The 20487-nt window shown below is 44.9% G+C and overlaps 2 protein-coding genes and 1 long non-coding RNA gene across 11 annotated transcripts in view; 2 read left to right on the top strand and 1 right to left on the bottom strand.

Moving 5' to 3' along the window:
* DCAF17 (DDB1 and CUL4 associated factor 17) overlaps nucleotides 1-20487 on the bottom strand; it is a 41856-nt gene that overhangs the window by 12580 nt on the left and 8789 nt on the right. For 2 of the 7 annotated variants that reach the window (XM_053265670.1, XM_053265659.1), the window contains exons 4-11: nucleotides 16857-16947; nucleotides 15457-15593; nucleotides 14253-14331; nucleotides 12564-12653; nucleotides 10141-10248; nucleotides 8239-8344; nucleotides 6087-6229; nucleotides 3808-3917 (exon numbers count right to left, since the gene is read on the bottom strand). In XM_053265670.1, the coding sequence (XP_053121645.1) occupies nucleotides 3808-3917; nucleotides 6087-6229; nucleotides 8239-8344; nucleotides 10141-10248; nucleotides 12564-12653; nucleotides 14253-14331; nucleotides 15457-15593; nucleotides 16857-16947 (864 nt within the window). Of the gene's footprint in view, nucleotides 1-3807; nucleotides 3918-6086; nucleotides 6230-8238; nucleotides 8345-10140; nucleotides 10249-12563; nucleotides 12654-14252; nucleotides 14332-15456; nucleotides 15594-16429; nucleotides 16568-16856; nucleotides 16948-19446; nucleotides 19500-20168; nucleotides 20259-20487 lie in introns of those variants that run through there. The other 5 variants (XM_053265679.1, XM_053265686.1, XM_053265699.1 and 2 more) reach the window with 5 other exon arrangements.
* On the top strand, nucleotides 10667-14702 carry LOC128331848 (uncharacterized). Its single transcript, XR_008310459.1, has 3 exons — nucleotides 10667-10725; nucleotides 12582-12755; nucleotides 14428-14702. It is a non-coding gene; the product is annotated as an uncharacterized LOC128331848 (long non-coding RNA).
* METTL8 (methyltransferase 8, methylcytidine) overlaps nucleotides 20283-20487 on the top strand; it is a 69349-nt gene continuing 69144 nt past the window's right edge. For all 3 annotated transcript variants that reach the window (XM_053265735.1, XM_053265726.1, XM_053265711.1), the window contains exon 1: nucleotides 20283-20407. The gene's annotated coding sequence lies outside the window, so the exon portion shown is untranslated. The remainder of the gene's footprint in view (nucleotides 20408-20487) is intronic.

The raw sequence follows: 20487 nt of genomic DNA, 5'->3' as shown, positions 1-20487 counted from the left end.
TAGAGTGGGGCATTCCTGATTCAGCCTGAGCGGGATCGAAAATTAACTGAGCTGACATCAAAAAACTTGTGAGCGTGCACACGTGCGCACACCTTAGAGGGAACACTGCCCCCAACCCCAAAGGGAAACATCTGTGGTGAGCGTAACTGATGGGGAGTGGAGGCTGCGATAGTGATTGAGGCATAGTCCACCACTGAAGGGATTGCATGACATGAGATGGGATTGTGAGCCATTTGGTTTGTCTAGATTCGGGTGAAACATGGAGAGGAACATGGAGAGGAACCAAAGCTGCAATTTGTGCATCTTCAGGCGAGTGTGTGTGCAACCGTGGGTGTACAGGAGGGCATCAACCCTAAGAGGCGTTGGATGGAGTGAGCCCTCTGTTTTGGGGCTGAAAGACAGAGATCAGATTGGCGACAGAAGTATTTCTGTCATCTGGGAGATAGGAGTGTTTGGAGCACCAATACATGGAAGGCGACGCTGGGGTGTTAGGTTTGTTTCTTGAGGCTGACCGACAGTCTCAGATCTGTGAGAAGTGAAAGAGTATATTGAATGTCTGAGCAAAGGGAATTCTCACATCTGCCAGTTACGAGCCAGTAATCTAAATAGGGCAATGAAGCAGGTTGAGAAGCTGTGGTAGTAGAAAGGAAGTTGTATACTGGATATTTAACTTCCAGAGCTGAAGTCTGAATCTCAAGGCCCAAGGCCATAGCCATTACTGCGACCTGAACTCTGTAAACCTAGTTTCTTCTACAGGAGAAGCAGATGGTGAGGCCTATTCATCCAGATGTGTCAGATGGGTTCTCAGTCTGGACAGAGTCCTCATCGGAGGATGTGGAGGAGTTATATTCTGAGAGTACCTGGTCTTTTGAGGGTTGTGGGGGATCTTGAGATTGTTCAGTCTCCTGCATAGGAGAATGAAATATAGATTGAACAGGTGGAGCTGCAGGTACAGCAGGACATTTAAAGTTTTCAGAAGGAGGCTTCTCTTTAGGAGCAGGTGTAGAAGGTTCAGAGAGAAGACGTTGCAACTTCATGATCTTCTACTAACAATAATCTTAAAAATCATAAGGGAGCCCAGAAGAAGTGAAATGCTGTGGGTAGACATGTTGTCTACGAACATGGCCAGGATCAAGTGCACTTGGTGAGCTGAAGTAGTTCAGTGGATGAGATGGCAGGTGTGGAGCAGAATAGTAGTAATCCTCCCTCCACAGATAAACAGGCAAACATCTTGGGGTGTGATGGACTGGCAATGCCAAAGGAGTCTTCGGTACTAGAGGGATGGAGCCAGTATCTTCCTCATCCAGCCCACAAGTCAATAGAGACCCCTTAAAGGTTAAAGCAGAAGAGTGGAGGTACTGGACCACATAAGGCATTCTAAACACCATTGAAAAGCAACAGAAGAGTCTGGAGAAGGCTCCAATGGGGAGTGCCAGAAGTCTTTGTTGGAACCTGAGCTCCCCCCATGGGGAGAGTGGCCAGGTGAAGATGTACGCAAAATTACTGTGGGAGAAGGCAGCAGCATCAGCACCAGAGAAAAGCGAGGAGCCGATATCTACAGTGTCAAGTGAAAATCTGATGTAGGGTAGGGTGGATGTTGTCAGGGTGGATGTTGTTGACGGCCGAGTTATTGTCGATGGTGAAGTCTTCTTGACTGGAGGTCCCGACATCAAGACGAGCGACGCTGATGGAGCCAAAGTCAGTGCGGAGTCTAGAGTTCCACCAATGGAGACTGGTGTCGACGTCAACTTCAATGTTGAAGCTTGAAATGGGCATCCGAGAGAAGGGGGGAAAGTTCCCCAAGGCTGGGCAGTTGAGGGCAATGGGGTATGTGCTGGAAAAGTTGCAACTGAAGTCAATGTCGCCTTCGATGTCGAAACAGACAGATGTTGGCGCTTGAACTCTGGCTGACCAGTGCTGTCCAGTGATTATGCTTTCGCTTCTTATGATGGTGGTGTCTGTCACCCTTCCCAGCTGAAGCTGGCTTCTTAAAGGTAGGGTCACCATGGTGCTTATACGATGCTGACGTTGATATGGCTGATGTCAACAGAGACGGATGGCAATCAGCTGGTAGACGGGCTTGGCATTGGGGTTGGAGAGTGGGCTCGTAGAGAGCAGCCCCAAATGGAAAATCCCTGCTCTTTGGCATTTGTTTTGAAAATGAAAGGCAGATTTTACAGGCGTTGATGCTGCGATTCTCCCCCAAACAGATTCAACACTCTTCATGCCTGACAGAGGTTAGGAGAGTACCTCTGCAGGTCTTACAGCGCTTCAAAGTCTTTTGAACATACATAAGGCGGAGTGCAGTCAAGCTGGGCCAAGTAAAAACCCGGAAAGAGCATCGAGAGTGACCAAAACTGAGGAGAAAATCTGAAGGGTAGTTGAGGAACGGGCCATAGTGAAAAACCGAGAAGGACACAGAAGCTAATCAGAAAGAAGGGTGATCTGAAATAATAGCTGATAAATAGTCCAAGTCAAGCTGAATAACAGTCAAAATAATTTCTTTTTTACAGACAGAGAGAGGAAAGAATAGGAGCAGAACCTCTGAGATGAAACAAGCACAATGGACAAGAAGGAAATGAGAGGGAAAGGTGCTCTCCCAACTATTTTAACGGATGCTTCCAGCGCACCTCAGAATGCCAGAGAGCACCTATTGGAGCTAGATATTCATCCACAGGACTACTGCACAGGTGCAGAAAACCCAGTTGTGAGGGAACATGGATCACCTCAGAGATCAGAAGATATCCAATGGCACCAATCACAACTCTGCTGTGCTCTGCTGATGTGACCCTTTGCTGCATCAGTGGTATTATTGCCACTGTGGTATTATCTCATGCCCAAGGCATGAGACTGCGTAACTGCCAACACTGCTTATCACAAGTTGGAGCAGTTGCAACCATTCTTGGCAACAGCACAAGAAGTGCTATGCAGTGAGGGTCCTGTCTAGGGGTTGGATGCACAGTTTATTTCCCTCCCCTGCTGCAGTCCCCCATGCTCCATCCCATGGCATTCCAGAGGGTCCCCTGACCCTCGAGTGTATTTCCAGGGGCTGTAGTGGGGAGAAAGGGCCAGGAAAGGCCTATTGTGTCAGTGCAACTCTGCTCACGCTTCTTTGGATGTAACCCCAGGTGCTGCTGCAACTGTTTCAACCAATCATGGCATAGCTAGTTGTTGCTGCACAGTCTGTAGGCTATTTGGTATTTGTGTCACATTGCTGGGGCTCTGTCAGCACACCAGGCTTGTGCGGACAGAGCATGCCTGAGATTCACAGATATAATAGTAGGCATCAGTTAGAAAAGCAACAGTTTTGAAGCATAAATGACTCTAACAGATGCCATGAAAAAGAATCAGTGGGAAGGGCCCAGACTATGTTAGTCATACTAGCACCACTGAAATAAATGAGACAAATTAGTCATAACTAACTTAAATCCCACACATTTCAATGCAATGCAGTCACATTACTATCTTAGCCTGCATCCTGCCCCAAAGGGCTGATATTGAGATTAATGCTGCGTGCATGCTACAAACAAGGGGCGATTTTTGCCAACTTCTCCTACCCTCTGTAGCCCACTGTGCGTCCCCAAAACATGTGCCAGCCTGTGATTGAGCTGATCCCCATACCGGGGGTGGGGGCAGGGGCATGGTTAGAAATTGGTTGCCCAGGATGACTTTGAGCTGGCCTGTTTTTTAGTGCTCTTAAGAGTTTTTTCAGTGCTACAGATCATCCTAGAGAAGATCTATCTATGTGGACACTAAGAGTCGACACCGACTTGATGGCACGTAATCAATCAATCAATTAGCCCTTACTTAATCAAATTTGGTCCCACATGGAGCATCCTTCCAGAACTGTCTGGGTGGAAAAATATCCAATCAGGTTCCAGCGCGCAGCACTTCATATCCTGTATGCCATTCTTTGCCTGAAATAATGCACCAGAAAGGTCAGATAGTCTCAAACATTAAGAAAATCCAAGTCATGCCTATACAAAAAGTATCAAATTTCCAGAATGGTTGCCACGTTAGCCTGTAGCAGTAAACACAACACAATGAAGAGTCTTGTGACAACTTAAAGACTAACAAATGTATTATATCATAAGCTTATTATTATAGCCCATGAAAGCTTATGCTTCAATACATTTGTTACTCCACAAGATTATTTTTTCTTTATATCATTTGTATCCTAATCTTCCTCCAAACAGCTCAAGGTGGCATGCATGATATTATTTTAGTTTATCCCCACAACAATCGTATAAGATACAGTACGTTAGCTTAAGAGGGAAAGACCTGTCCAAGGCCACCCAGCAAGCTCCATGACTAGGAACTTGAACCCAGATCTCTCTAGCTTAGATCAACCATTCTGCTCTGGTTAACAGAATATTGTTCGGTATTTTCCAAGGGCACAGATATTTGGGTCCCAGAGGGTGGTCTAAAGTGACATGATATAGTTACCTGGCTGAAGCAAATCAGCTTTGGGTGTCGTCAGTGCCTGCATGGGAGACACATGGATGCCACCTTTGGGGATGGGGCCATAGAAGGCCCCAGATTCAATCCCAAGCATCTCCAGGTAAGGCTGGGAAAGATGCCTGCCTGGAACCTTGGAGAAGCTGCTACCAGTTAGTATAGACCAGGGATGCTCAACGTTGGATCCCCAGTTGTTATTGGACTTCAGCTCCCATAATCCCCAGCCAAAGGCCACTGGGGATTATGTGAGTTGGTCCAATAACATCTGGCAAGCCAACGTTGAGAATCCCTGGTATAGACAATACTGAACGAGATAGACGAGTGGTCTGACTCAGTATAAGGCAGCTTCCTAAGCGCCTAATAACTGCACTTTCCCCAAGGCCTCTATCCAGGTATTCAACTAAAATGTAGTCATATGGTAAATCTTGTAGTATAATTTTCACTGTAACCCATATTTATTATAAAATAGTCCTATTACTGGGGCACAGAGGCTGTAGGATTTGAAAGCACATTTGCAGTTACCCACTCAAAATGTATGTATGTATGTATTTATTTATTTAATCATATTTCTATACTGCTTGATACGTACGTCTCTTTAGCATTGTATAACACTTTTTAAAAAACCAAACAGGCAGGAGTTAACTGAAATGGGACACTTATTCTGGAGCTCAAAACAATTAGATCAAAACAGTGCTTAATGTTTGCCCTACATAACATGTCTGGATAAGACACCTCTCCCAAACACAAAAGTAAATATGGAATGCACTGTTTTAATTCTAATCTCTCTAATTTATTGCCATAGAGCACTGTCACTTCAGTGGGAAATATTTCCAAACAATGACTGACACAATGCAGAAAATTACTTAAAGTACTTCTGTTGAAATTAAGGCAAAACCTAACTTGTCCTTTTTATTTCAATGGGACTATTCTGAGTAATTTTCCTCACATATCAGCCAATATCCCCAAATACAGTTGTCCCTCACCAACCGCGGGTTTCCCAATCACGGACTTGAGTATCCGTGACTGGGAAACTGTGGCAGGTCTTGCCAACCGCGACCTGAGTACCTGCAGTTTGGTGAGATTTTTTTTTTGAAATTTGGGGTTGGGGGGGCAATTTCCGGAGATCAGGTCCCGCTCCCCCGCCCTGGTCTTTTTGCAACTGCGATTCCCCTAACTCCATTTCCAATGCTTCCCAATTGCTTACCAACCGCAAATTCTCCAACCACGAGGTTTTCCAGGAATGGAACCCTCGTAGGTGGTAAGGAATGACTGTACTTTGGCTGAAGACACCCATCGTTCCAAGGGCAGAACTGTTTGACAGTCGTATGACACATTCATCTTGGAAGCCTCCCAGGGCCTTCGCCACAATGTCCACACTTTGTTCTCATGTATGATCATTTTAACATGACTAAGATGCCCCCTGGCCACTCTCTGACTGTTTCCCTATATATAAAAACAGGGCAAAGTAATGTCAAAAAGTGATTCTATAAAAGATTGTCCAGTAAAAGTGGCAACCAGTGAAGTACAGATGGAAAAGGTGAATTGTGATTGTATACTATATACTACAGTTCAGAGATGCTTAAAACAATGAAGATACATTAAGAGGATATGTTATCTGAGCATATTACCAAAGTGTGGCCTTTCAGAGAACAAACATGGAAGATTCCTTTTTGACTTTTCTTATTAGGAGTGATGATGTAATGCCAAGGGTAGCCTCCAATTTGAAATGTGTTTTCCAGGGAAGACACTTCAAAAAGCAAATCTGGAGTATCTGCAAATGCATTAACATTAACAGCTTTGTATTTCCACTTATTCCCAAGCAAAACTTTAAAGACTGATCATGTGGGCTGAACTAGCACTAAATAAAGAAAAATGCTCATTTTGGAAGATCCTGTATCTACAATCTATGCCACCTTGCATTTCATTAGCATGATAAAAACTAGCATCTGAATGATTTAACAAATAAATAACAAACAAAAGGGAATGACATTTTCCATTTAGTTATTACATGAAATATTACAACATTACACAGAACTGTTTAGGATTAGCAAGCCATTAACCTCGTTCATGTAGATCCACACTATAGACTTAGATCAGTCTAACATTCACTCACTCTTCCTAGGGAACTGTACTTCTGTAAGGGGGTCTAGGGAGCACTAATAGAATTCTGAGCAACAAACCACACTATAATTCTCAGTGGGCCAGTTCGGATGATCATCCACTGACACAAATGATCAGGATGGAGATGTGCCCAGGGCACGTCCGCCCTGTCACCACTGCAGGATGTCCTGACACACTGTCGGGGCATCCTTCAATTGCATGAGGGAGGCATTCATCTTAGTCACCTCTGTGCACACATTCCAAAACCCTATTAAAAATAGCAATTATTCATATCAATAGTGGAGAAAAGCTATATTTGAGCATGGCAGTATTACTCGTCTAGCTGTCATACGCAATAGTAACCTACATCCAGACTAGTTGCACTTGTATAATGTTGTTGTGCTAGTACAAGGAGGTAGCACAATGACATTGCACAAAGAAAGGACTATTTGTGCCAGACTAGTTTCTGTGTTAGCAGAAGCTGTTGATACACTGCAGAGTGCTTCACACAACTTGTATGTGTCCTAGAGAAGGACTTCCACCATTGGCAGAAGAGAATGGGAGTAGACCCCTTGAAGGATCCTAGTTGTGTGCTGCCACAGTTCTTCTGAGGTAAAATTTATTCAGAAGGAGCAACATACCACTTTGGTTCCAAAGAACCATTCACCGTGAAGTGGGGTAGTGAAAGAATTCAATATATTGTTCTCTTCAATGAAATAGCTGGTGTCAAGAGAAGAAAAAAATCACTTTGCACTGGTATTTCTTTGGTGTTCTCCTGTGACAAAGCCTTCCTGTGAAGTTGCCTCCACATGGCCAGATCCAGATGTACTGTACCTTATGAACTTTTGAACAAGTTGCTTTACAATATATAAATTCAACTACTGAGATAAGTAATTTTCACATAAAGTCCCTAAGAATGCTGGGATTTCTTAAATGTTTCTGAGGGGTTTCTCTGACAAAATCAGTAATGGTGGACAGCTGTTCACAATGACCAAACTTCCCCTCAAATGTGCAACCAGAGCAGGATGTTGGGCTCATTCTAGCCATACACTCGATTTGTGTGGGAGAAGGACCTCACATGGTGTACACTGAAATTTGTCACAGAGTCCTTTGTAATCTGCAGGGGTTCCTCAGGGACAAATGGATGTGGAAATGATTCCCTGAGAATGGAAGGTTTGAAAACTACTGATCTAGCGGCACTGTCATGTCAATGCTTCACTACTAGGCTAGGAAAAGGCACCATATGGTTATCCCCCCCCTCCCAAAAAACACACAACAACTATAGAAACAGCTGAACTTTGCCTTCCTGGGATACAGGGGAGAACAAATTTTCTTTCCCTGGAAATTTGCCCAAGCTTCTTTTGGAAGATGGTGTGAGACATTTCTCTTTGGACTGACTTTCATTAACCAAAGTTGATCTTTTCACTGGCAGTGAGGATGTAGCAGGTACTTTATTAAGTTTGATTTTAATGTGATATTTTTATTGGTGAGTTTTGAAATATTGTAGCCCAACACAAGCCACAGGGATGGGGTTGGATAGTAGTCCCAAGACATAAATATATTTAAATATAACTATGAACATATACTTTACTAAGAGAAAACACAATATGTGTGTTTTTACTTTTACAAAACAGAAAACCGATCAGGAATGGTGATGAAATAATAAACCTTTATAAATACCTGTTATTTTAATGTTACAAGGCAAACCATAAGGATATTTTCCCACAGTCCCAACTTTTCCATTCCAGTTGCATTCATGTCCCAGCTCCACCTGTTGCTCCATGAACTAAAAAGAATACCAAACCTGATTAATTCTTTTTGCACATACATGATGTTCTGTTCTAAGTAACGTTATCAGAGTACATTGCATCCAAAAGATCTATGAAGACTTGTGCTTTGTCCCATCCCCACCTTATTACCTTCCTTCTTAATCTGAACTTAAGTTTATTTCCAGTAGCATATACAAATCAAATCAAATATTGTGAAGCACCTTTTGCACAATGTAAAGTGCTAAATAAACAATAATGGCATGATACTTCAAAAACAGATGAATCAACAAAAACAGTTTAGGACCAAGGTAATTGAAAGACCCCATCCCCTAGAATCTCCCTGAATACTGAGAGCAATGGAGCAGGGGTGTGTGAGTGAGTGAGTGAGTGAGAGAGAGAGAGAGAGAGACAGAGACAGAGACAGAGACAGAGACAGAGACTCCTCCAGGTCTGGTCACTCTCAGAGGTTTGGTTGGTGGTCACCTGGGACAGGATCATTTGGGTGGTGGTTCCAAGAACTGCCTCCCCCTTAAGATCTAGCAGGCCCCTCTCTGGCAGCCTTCTGCAGAGCACTGAATTTTTCCTTTTTAGATGCTATAATTTCAGTGTCATTTTAGTCTATACATAAAATGCAACACCACCTCTCTTTCTGTTGAATCTATTCCTTATATTCCTCCACTGTAATTTAAATTTTTTGTTCAGTACTCCCCATGGGCTGCTTTTGTCAAGATACTGTATATTTAAATGGTGTTTGAAAATGTATTTATCTTTGTTGTCATTGCACAGCATTTTGTGTACCCTTCGGGTTGGTGTGAAGCAACAATAAAATAATCATCTGAGTTTAAATCTGTCAGACTCCCAGGGGACAAGGTGGGCTCCTAGCCCTTCTTGAACTCCAGAATGACTGGAGCACCCCCAGAAAGGTCAGCCTCAGGAACAGCCAGGGAAGGAGATTAGCTTGTCACCTGAGTCCTCCTCCTGGCTTGCTGCATTCAGCCAGTTCTCTCTCCTGGAGAACTCCTGGCTCCCATACTCAAAAGCAGCTCCTCCTCATCAGCTGCCTTGTCTTTAAATACCCCAGTGCAGAGCTCACAGGGCTTAAAGCCTGCTTCCAGCCTGCCCCCTTCCTGACCTTGCTTCCTGTTTCCTCCCACACCCAACCGAGCTGCCTCCCTAGCGCAGTTTCCTACAGCTCTCCCTGCTTTGCCCTCTCAACCCTACTGGGATCCAATCAGCCTGGACCCTTCTCATCCCCATTGCCCCCTAAAGGGAACGAAAGCCTCAGAGGAGGGATGCCACACACTTCTCCAGACTCCACAGGGCCACCCAAGCGACCACGTAACATGGCATCCTGACAAAATCATGACCTGCTCTAATTCCACTCTTCTCAGAAGGGGCTTGTGCCAGCAGATACCTATGAGGATAGGACTGTTAAACTGTGTTGGGAGGCCCCCCAGCGTACCTGCTGGACAGTGGAGCCACAGAGGAGGATGTGGAACCAGGATCTGGGAAGTTAAGTGGGGATGGGAGCAGCCACCACTGTGGGTGGAATGAGGCGGGTGTTTGGTGTTGCCATTCAGGAAGGTCTCATGCAACCCAGAATCAGGTACATTACCTGGGCAAGTGCACTAATGCCTGTGATGCCAATAGTTGACATCCAGACTTACACTGTGCTGGCACTAGAGGGGAGGGGCGATTTCAGTCCACCTCCCCTTCTCTCTGAAGTCCACTGTGGCTCCTGAAATTATGACCCTGAGGGTCATTTCTACATGGCAGAAACATCATGCACACTTTGGATCTGCTGTTCCCTTACCTGCTCGGAAATAGACTGGAAGCTATAAAGTCTCACAAGACCTGCACTGTGCATCACAATCAGCATGCTATGAGACACTGCAGCATCTGTAATGCTGTTCCCAAAGATCTAGTTTCGGAAAAAGAAAATATATCATAAGCAAAAGGATCAGTTAAGGACTCCAGCACTTGACAATATCACCAGAACTGGTAGAAAATAGCACCTCAAGGCATTTCTATTTTCTCTGCCAGGCGGAAAATACTATGAAACGTCTATTTCAAAGGCAGTTCTACTACCACTGATTATTTCACCCAAGTGAATGCCTGTCTGTAGTTTTCACATGGGACATAACCAAGAATATGTGGTGGAAATAAGCTACAATAAATTTTGGGGGCTCTCGCCTCCACCCCGATAGTTCTCAGGTTTCACAATCTTAACAACCATTTTGAAATTGTAACACTACTAAGCTTCAATGAATGTAAACACTCATTCTAGGTAATGCAGGTACTAGTTCCTTATAATCTGCAGTAAGCAAGTGCTTTGGGTTGCCGTCGGCACAGGAGAATAAAGGGAAGAAAGTACATGGAAACTGGAATTTGATGGGAGGTAAGTTTGGGGGATACAGCAGTCACTCCCACCCTCCAAAAATAGAGGTTCCACCAAACATTACACACACATTTCCATGTGTTCCCAAATGTCTTGATATTCCTCCTGCCTCAGATGTCAATTCTTATATAGAAAATGGGGCTGTTCACACGAGCAGCCCTACCCAGGCTTGCTCATGTGAAACGCCAGGATCGTGGATGATCCTGATGCTACCCTGTTGGGTAGCCTGGGAACTTCCCCCGGGCTTTTATCTGGATAAAAGGGCATGAGTGTGCCCGGGGTGTAGCCACCTTTGTGTGAACGGGTTCAAAGAACCCAGGCCGCCAATGAAAAGGGCAGCCAAAGCCCGCAATGGGGCATGGCTTGGGCTCTGGAGGAACCCAAAATGAACTCCTCCTCACACACACCCAAGCTGCTGAGAGCCCGAGCGAACTCTGTTTGTTATTTCAGGCAGTGCTGGCTGCCGATAGGACGTTTCCCCCTTTCTCTCCTGCCAGAGAAGGAGAGAAAGGGGGAAATATCCTATCAGGCAGCTGGCGCTGCCTAAAATGACAAGCTGAGAGCTCATTCAGGCTCTCGGCAGCCCGGGCAGGAGGGGAGAGTTCGCTCTGGGCTCCTCTGGAGCTTGAGCCATGCCCCTGTGCAAGTGACATGACACGCATGGGGCGTAATTGGAGGGGGCTGCCGAGTGGGGCCAGACCCAAGCCACCATTTGGCTGGCTCCGTGGCTGAGTGTGCCCTTTTACCCAGGTCTCTGGTTGTGTGCCTGCTCAGGCTGAAGACAGACCAAGCAGACACACAGCCAGAGCACCCTGCTTGAGGAGAAATCCCTCAATGCATCGTGCTCCTTGCATGGTGCATTTAGGGATATCTGGAGGCTGGGCTGCGTTTTCCGGGCCTCCAGAAATCCGTGTTGACCAGAAAATTGGGTCATGTAGGCATGCAAATTGCACATCTCACACAAGGCTCCTGGTTATCTGGGAGGGAAGGTAAGGTCGATCTTGCCTTCCTTCCACATTCTCCATGCTGGGCTGCAATGATCGTGAGAACAACCTTAGTGGCTGACAGCCTGACTAAATTACTCATGAGTAGTCCCATTGAAATAAATGGCACAAGTCAGTGTGGATGCCAGTCCACAGAAATTTAACTTCTGTGGTAAATCTTCAGATATAAACACTAAGCCAAACTAGAAAAGATGACAGATATCTGTGATTGGCTTACCTGTCCCTTAAAACTAGTAAAAAGCAAACAGGCCGGCCTAGGAGAGGTTGCTGGAACCATGGTGCTGAGCGGGGGGGGGGGTGTTTAAAACTCTCTAATGAAAGCCAAAACTGCTACTTGCTTCATCAGGGAACACTTGCATGCATCCAGGTGTACCCATATGTTTTCCCTAACGGGGGAAATAGCCATTTTAGGTGGATGGGGGAGATCTGCATCATGGAAATGGAGTGTGTGTGTGTGGGGGGGTAGTGTTAAACTTTCTCCCCCTTTCTCAGTGCCACAGTCCTGATCCAGATCTAACATAGGCTTGCTAATAAGTCCGGTGGCATTTAGTCATGTAAACAAACTTGTACCTGTTCCAGAGCATAGTGCTATCTTCAGTGATAAAAAGGCTTTATTAAAGCTTTCAAGAACTGGCTATATGGTACAGACTATAGACAAAAAATAAAGGCAAGCATCACATTGTGAGCTATTTTGGTGGAGGCACAGTATAATGCAAGGAAAGGGGAGTCAAGGTTCATGAAAAACAGTCAAGGGTTAATGGGATTTGTACTGATCTAAAGACTGACTTTTTGGTGCTATTAGATAAGAGACCATTGCTAGGATAGCAAACTTACTTTTTTGTCAATTTCTAGCATTCCAATAAATGAAAGTGGCAGAACTCTGAATACAGCAAGAAAGAAAAGCACAGACCGCTGGATGCCTGCCTAGGAAGGAACACACTGAAAATCATCATCAAACTTCAGCTTGTGTGGCACGACAGAAAATATGCAGGTGTGAAGTCTCGCTTTTCTGAAACACTTACAAAGGTATGCACGCAGCACAGGCAGACATAGATACTTCCGCTGTTCTTTCATGTTCACATACACAGGCACTCTTTCTGCCTCACACACTAATAAGCTTCTCTCACAGAAAGCCAACTTAGCCCCCCTTTTTTTAACCCTTGGAAGCCCCGCCCTTTGTTAGGTCAACACAAACTAGGGAAAAGATGTTGGGTAAAATCCCAAAATGGCTGTGACAGATGCCCCAAGGGATTTGCAAGGTGCCAGGTGGAAAGGGAAACAGAGACTAGACCTATGAGTCAGGGCTGGATTCCCTGGCTCTACCCTGAGATAAGGAAGCAATACTACTACTCTACATGGGCAAAGCTCAAAGAGAGAGTCGGCAGCCCAATTCAGACATTATATTGTATGTGTGTACAGGTGTCTGTACATATTGATTGAATTCTATAACTCCTTACATAATTGAATATTGTTCCTTAAGGGTATCATTTTATTATAATTATATTAAAATATATGTATATATCTGGATTCTTTTTTGATGCCTTGACATGGTTGTGTAGCCCTGCTCACACATAGGAACATAGGAAGCTGCCATATACTGAGTCAGACCATTGGTCTATCTAGCTCACTATTGTCTTGACAGACTGGCAGAGGCTTCTCCAAGGTTGCAGGCAGGAATCTCTCTCAGCGCTATCTTGGAGAAGTCAGGGAGGGAACTTGAAACCTTCTGCTCTTCCCAGAGCAGCTTTATCCCCTGAGGGGAATATCTTACAGTGCTCACACTTCTAGTCTCCCATTCATATGCAACCAGGGCAGACTCTGCTTAGCTATGGGGACAAGTCATGCTTGCTACCACAAGATCAGCTCTCCTCTCCTGTTCAATATTCAACATGTATTCAACACATTCTGTTCCATATACGTACAAACTATGTACACTGTACACATGCCCAGTTATTTGCACATTATGCTGAATGCATGTATAGTAGTATACTTCCTATCTGTAGCCTCCATTTCTGTACCCAGGTTCACTTTTAAAGTTAATAAATGTACAGCATCCATACAAAAATATGTACATGTGTACAAGCATTTGAATGGATGTACAGCATAGTGTCTGAGTAAGGCTCATCTGAATGGCTGTACACAGATTCATTTAAAACAGGAACCTAGATACAGGCCCCCTCAAATGCAAGATACAGATAGCAAGTGTACTACTGTACATGTGTTGAATAGAATGTGTGAACAACTGTACACACATACAGATCTGTATGTGTGAACAAATCTACACATATACAGATCTGTACATGTGTGTACTATACACAGATAGTATGTGTGTTGTAACATGTGAATAGGGCTTGCAATGAAACTCAGTCCAAAGAAAGATTCAAAAAATACATACTGGACACAATTATCTTCTAAGTAAAATCAGGAAGCAAACTTTCCAAACTTCCTCTATGTAATGCACAATTAGGAGCTGATAAAAAGGTCTCTGAATATTCAGAGACAAATGCTGCCAAGTCAGTGTACCTGCCGTGCAGCTGCTGGGAGCTTCTGCTGAGCCGACTTTACAACCATGACCTCTTGAGGAGTGTCCCAGCTCAGATATCTATTTGGAATAAAAGACATATTGACCATGTCTCACAAACATAAATTCAATGCACTTTTTGAAATTCAAACAACTGTTTGTTCTTTAAAATTATAGACTCGATATTGCTAGAACAGTGAAAAATCTCAAGACCCACTGGGCTGTCTGAGACAAGTCAATCTCTCCGATTCCAAACACAGTTGCCTGATAGTGAGTCAGACCCTTAGTCCATCGATCTCACTATTGCCTATCCCGACTGGTAACAGCTCTCCAGATTTTCAGAGAGGAGATGCCAGGAATTGAACCTGGGACTCACTGCATGCAAAACGTGAATTTTACCACTGAGTTACGGCCCCAACCCCATGACCTATTCTGTAAAATGGCAAGAAGAGACTGGAATCATAGACCTGTTATTTGAATAAAATGAAATCTGCATCTTCATCCCGAATCTGATCCATTCCTTTGATATTATAACGTTGCAACTTAAAGAGCTGCAAACGTGGCAAATGAAAGCCACTGGGAGAGAACAGCTTTTATTTAAACTACTGTGTTTGTGTAAGGCAGCAAGCGTTAGAGTAGCAGAAGCATTCCCTGACCAACAAAAGCATTTGGGAGCTGAATATTCTTTTGGGACCAAAGCAGCACTCACTCTTACAACTTTCAAGACAAAGCTGTTCTCAAGTAAAGGCCTCTTCACAATCTGTTAGCTCAGAGTTGAGCATAGTACTTGGAAGTGTGGTCCATTAATTCCAATGGGAGGTGCTTCTGTCCCTTGGCTGGCAGACACAAAGCCTTATCTCAGTGCTGCTCAACTTCAGCCCTCCAGCGTTTTTGGATTACAACTCCCATCATCCCTAGCCACAGTGGCCAATTGTCAGATACGATGGGAGTTGAAGGTCAACACCTGCAGGAAGGCCGAAGTTGGGCAACCCTGTTTTATCTTCTGCATCTTTAATCAGAGGCATGTCCTACTGATTTCAATGGGTCTTAATCCCTCCTAGGAGTGCTTATGATTGTGACTGAAGTCAAAGTCTTACTGAACCCAGTGGGACGTACTTTTGAGTAAACATGCCTAGGATGGGGCTGCAAGTATTTCACTTGCTATTACAAAATAATGCAAGATTACAGAAAGCCTACCTTTATTACCTGAATTTGCAGTGAGAAGCAAGATACACTTTTTCCAGGATTTCTCCTGTACTTGCAGAGAGACGAAAAAGCCAGTTATGAGCTGTCAGCACTGCCAAGGAAGGTCTGCAGTCCAATGGATTGGGCAGCACTTCACCCTGGATTAAAAAGGATACAGCTATATGGAATAGACACTTTGGGGGAAGTAAAATAGACATACGAAGCTGTTCACACGCGCAGCCTTACCCTGGCTTGGGCAGCCCTACCTGGGTAGGACTGCTCATGGGAAGCACTGGGATCCAGGCTGATCCCAGTGCTGCCTCCCCAGCTAGCCCGGTAATTTAGCCTGGGCTTTTACTTGCGTTAAAAGGCATGAGCGCCCCCTTTTGCCCAGGTACGGGGTTGTGAGAACATGTATGCACGCAGCCCGAGCATATTATTGTTTTTATTTATTATGGCTCAGGGTGGTTTACACAGAGAAATAATTACTCAGGCACCTAGAGCACTCGACTCACAGGGGAATCCCTCAATACACTGTTCTCATTGTGCAGTGCATTGTGGGATATCTGAAGGCCAGGACACATTTTTATGACCTCCCGAACACTGCAAGGCTCACAGCAGCACCAGTTGTGTGTGAGCGTGAGCCGTGAGACAACAATATTAGCTGGATTATCTAGGGGGGAAGGTAGGTGTTCTCCTGCCTTCCCCTCACCCGCCTGCCCAGGCTCAGCAGAAGGTTGTGTGAACAACCTTGTAATGTTTCAGAGTCAATGGTCAAGCACACATGTATTTACCCTAAACATCTGATTAGGGCCTTTAGCCTGTGTTCTTAAGTATGCTTATTGGAAGTCGACTCGACTGAGCAAAATGGCACTTTGATTCCAGCTACGTGGGCAGAGTTTCCAGGTGCAAGCCATACAAATATGGGGAACAGTTATTGAAAGGCATCGCTGAAAGTATCTAGATGTCTAGATTCCTTGTTAACAAGTCTTACTTGATGACGATGACAGTGTTGCTGCCCAAGATATTGGGTTGATGACAAGCGCATGGAATTTGGACTTGAAGACAATCACATTAATTCAGCCACGAGCTGCTGTGCTTAAGACACAGTCTCTCAGCCTCAGTTCCCTATCTGAAATGTATTTATTTATTGTTCAATTTATATACCACCTTTCATAAAACTCCATAAAATCACATTCACACACATAGACAGAGTGGCTGATATCCAGACTAAGCTACTCATGATTAGACCCATTGAAATTAAAAGGCCAAATTAGTCATGAGTAACTTGACCCATTAATTTCAATAGGACTACTTGTGAGTAATTTAATCCAGCCGGCAGATTATATGTCACACACAATGACACAAGGGAGCCCTCTCCTTATTGTGCTAAGCAAAATTATTTTGTTAACAAGTCTTACCACTGGGCATTCCAATAATAATGCATCCTCTATTTTTTCAGATTTAGGACATGCTGGCATTTGATAAATTAGTCTTGGCTCTGGTGTGATGCTGGAGGAAAAAACGGGATGAGAATATATCACGTTCCATTGTTCAAGAGGTCAATGACCAACTCTTTGTCCAACCAGCATTCAGGCCCCTCCTTTGGCACTGTGGCACTGCCCTTTACACTTCCTCAAAACAACAGCTTTCCTCTCCTCCCCTTCTCATGTCTCTTTTGCCACCGCTCCAATGCCTGGACAGGAGCCCAACCTCTGGCAAAGTCCCTTCAGTTGTATTCTGGCTTTTTCACCCTCTGAGAAGGGATGCAGGTAGACTGCAGCCTCTGGTTGAGGAGCAGCTACTACCCACTGAGCGCCATTGCCAAGAGGACCATTCTGGAGTAGCAACAAGAGCGCTTGGGGCTGTTTAGTATTCTGCTGCCTGGAGCCCCTTCAGAAAAGTGAGTGCCTGCCAGGACCAAATACTCCATTTGCACAACAGACTGGTGAGGTCTGCTGGCAGTCTATTCTCCCTGGCTACATTTCATCAAATTTTTATTTAGAGATTTAACCAAATCATTTCTTCAAAATCACAGAACATTACAACTGCATACAAACAAGACCACACTCAAACCCCTAGTTTATATGACTTTTCAGTTCGATTACAAAATGACAGAAGCAGCAACATTTAAGTTATTTCGCACACATAAAAAACAGAATAAAAACTGAGATTTACACTACAAACAGGATCAGTGACAACCTTATTTGATCTTTTCTCTCAGTTTATGTGTCAGCATGACAAACTTATTCAATTCAGGCTAGGATGTGTAAGTAACAAAATGTATCTGACAAACTTCTTGCCCTTTCAAGAATGAGATCTGTCAGTGACTGACCAGGAGAGGGATTAAAACATAAGAAACTGCCTTATACTGAGTCAGACTATTGGTCCATCTAGCTCAGTACTGTCCACACAGACCAGCAGTGGCTTCTCCAAGGCAGGAGTCGCTCTCAACCAGGGAGATGCTAGGTAGGGAACTTGGAACCTTCTGTACGCAAACATGAAGATGCTCTTCCCAGAGCGGCCTTATCCCGAAGGGAATATCTTACATAAGAAAAGCCCTGCTGGATCAGGCCTAAGGCCCATCTAGTCCAGCATCCTGTTTGACACAGTGGCTCACCAGATGCCTCTGGAAGCCTACAGGCAGGAGTTGAGGGCATACGCTCTCTCCTCCTGTTAATCCCCTGCAGCTGGTACTCAAAGGCATCCTGTCTTAGAGGCTGGAGAGGGCCTATAGCCCTCCGACTAGCAGCCGTTGATAGACCTCTCCTCCATGAAGTTATCCAAACCCCTCTTAAAGCCATCCAGGTTTTTGGCTATCACCACATCTTGTGGCAGAGAATCCCACAAGTTGATTATGCATTGTGTGAAAAAATACTTCCGTTTGCTGGTCCTAAATTTCCCGGCAATCAATTTTATGGGATGACCCCTGGTTCTAGTGTTAGGTGAGAGGGAGAAGAATTTCTCTCTGATTTTATAGACCTCTATCACGTCTCCCCACAGTCATCTTTTTTCTAAACTAAATAGCCCCAGGTGTTGTAGCTTTGCCTCATAAGGAAGGTGCTCTAGGCCCCTGATCATCTTGGTTGCCCTCTTGTGCACCTTTTCTAGTTCCACAATGTCCTTTTTTAGATGTGGTGACCAGAATTGTACACAGTATTCCAGGTGTTGCCGCACCATAGTTTTGTATAAGTGCATTATAATATTAGCCGTTTTATTTTCAATCCCCTTCCTAATGATCCCTAGCATGGAATTGGCCTTTTCCACAGCTGCCACACATTGAGTCGACACTTTCAACGAGTTGTCCACCACAACCCCAAGATCCCTCTCCTGGTCAGTCACCGACAGCTCAGATCCCATCAGTGTATACTTGAAGTTGGGGTTTTTCATCCCAATGTGCATCACTTTACACTTGCCAACACTGAACTGCATTTGCCACTTTGTCGCCCACTCACCCAGTTTGGAGAGATCCTTTTGGAGCTCCTCACAATCTGTTTTGGATTTCACTACCCAGAAGAGTTTGGTATCATCTGTAAATCTGGCCACTTCGCTGCTTACCCCTATTTCTAGATCATTTATGAATAAAAATTAAACAGCACCGGTCCCGGTACAGATCCCTGGGGGACCCCACTTCTTACTTCCCTCCATTGTGAAAACTCTGCATTTATACCTACTCTCTGTTTACTGTCCTTCAACCAGTTAGCAACCCACACATGTACTTGGCCCCTTATCCCATGACTGCTAGATTTTCTCAGGAGTCCTTAATGAGGAACTTTGTCAAAAGCTTTTTGGAAGTCCAGGTAGGAACATAGGAAACTGCCATATACTGAGTCAGACCATTGGTCTATCTAGCTCAGTATTGTCCTCACAGACTGGCAGAGGCTTCTCCAAGGAATCTCTCTCAGCCCTATCTTGGAGAAGCCAGGTATACTATGTCAACTGGATCACCCTTATCCACACACTTGTTGACACACTCAAAGAACTCCAAAAGGTGTGTGAGGCAAGATTTACCTTTGCAGAACCCATGCTGGTTCTCTCCAAGCAAGGCCTGTTCTTCTATGTGCTTTACAATTTTATTCTTGAGGATGCTTTCCATCAATTTGCCTGAAATGGACGTTAAGCTAACTGGCCTGTAATTTCCCAGATTGCCCCTGGATCCCTTTTTGGAAATCGGTGTTACATTGGCTACTTTCTAGTCCTCCAGTACAGAGCCCAATTGCAGGGATAAGTTATATATTTTAGCAAGGAGGTTGGCAATTTCACATTTGAGTTCTTTGAGGATTCCTGGATGGATGCAATCTGGCCCTGGCGATTTGCTAGTTTTCTGTTTTTCCAGACAGTTTAGTACATCATCTCTTGTCACTTCTATCTGAATCAATTCTTTAGCCTCCATCCCCAAAAAGCCTGTTTCAGGATCAGGTATATGCCCAGTATCCTCTGCCGTGAAGGCAGATGCAAAGAACTCATTTAGCTTCTCTGCAACCTCCATATCCTCCTTAATAATCCCTTTCACTCCCTCATTATCCAACGGTCCAACTGCCTCCCTGGCAGGTTTCCTGCATCTCATGTACTTAAAGTAGTTTTTGTTATTCCCCTTGATCAGGCGCATAACAACGATCGGGCAAGGGGAGACAGTTGTCTGGGGGCCCCACTGCCTGGAGGGGCACCCCAGAGGCACCTCATGTGACTCCCCATTGCCCCCTGCCCAGCCCCATAGCCTCTCAGCCACTTGCCCTCTTCGCCGTCTCTCCTGCTTGTTCTCCTGGCCGGCAATCCAGGCAGCAGCTCAGCTGCAAAGAGCTCCTTTTCTCCCGCCTCTCAGCTGATCGGCGGGTGGGCGGGGCTTCCACGGAGGCCTCCGTGTAGGCCTCTGTGAAGCCTGAACTCCAGTAGGGCCCAAGCCAGCCAGGAAGGAGGAGGCAGCCAGAGTGGCCACCACTGGTCTCTGCAGCAGAAGACCCCTTGCTGCCAGGTAGAGTGTGAACTCCTTTTTGTGGTTACCTTCCCCGCCCCCCCCCCCCAAGATATATAGGCATCTGCTTGCCATAGGGC

The sequence above is a fragment of the Hemicordylus capensis genome, chromosome 1 (assembly GCF_027244095.1).
Source record: "Hemicordylus capensis ecotype Gifberg chromosome 1, rHemCap1.1.pri, whole genome shotgun sequence".
NCBI classification, from domain to species: Eukaryota; Metazoa; Chordata; class Lepidosauria; order Squamata; family Cordylidae; genus Hemicordylus; species Hemicordylus capensis.
This window is presented reverse-complemented; position numbering and strand designations above follow the sequence as displayed.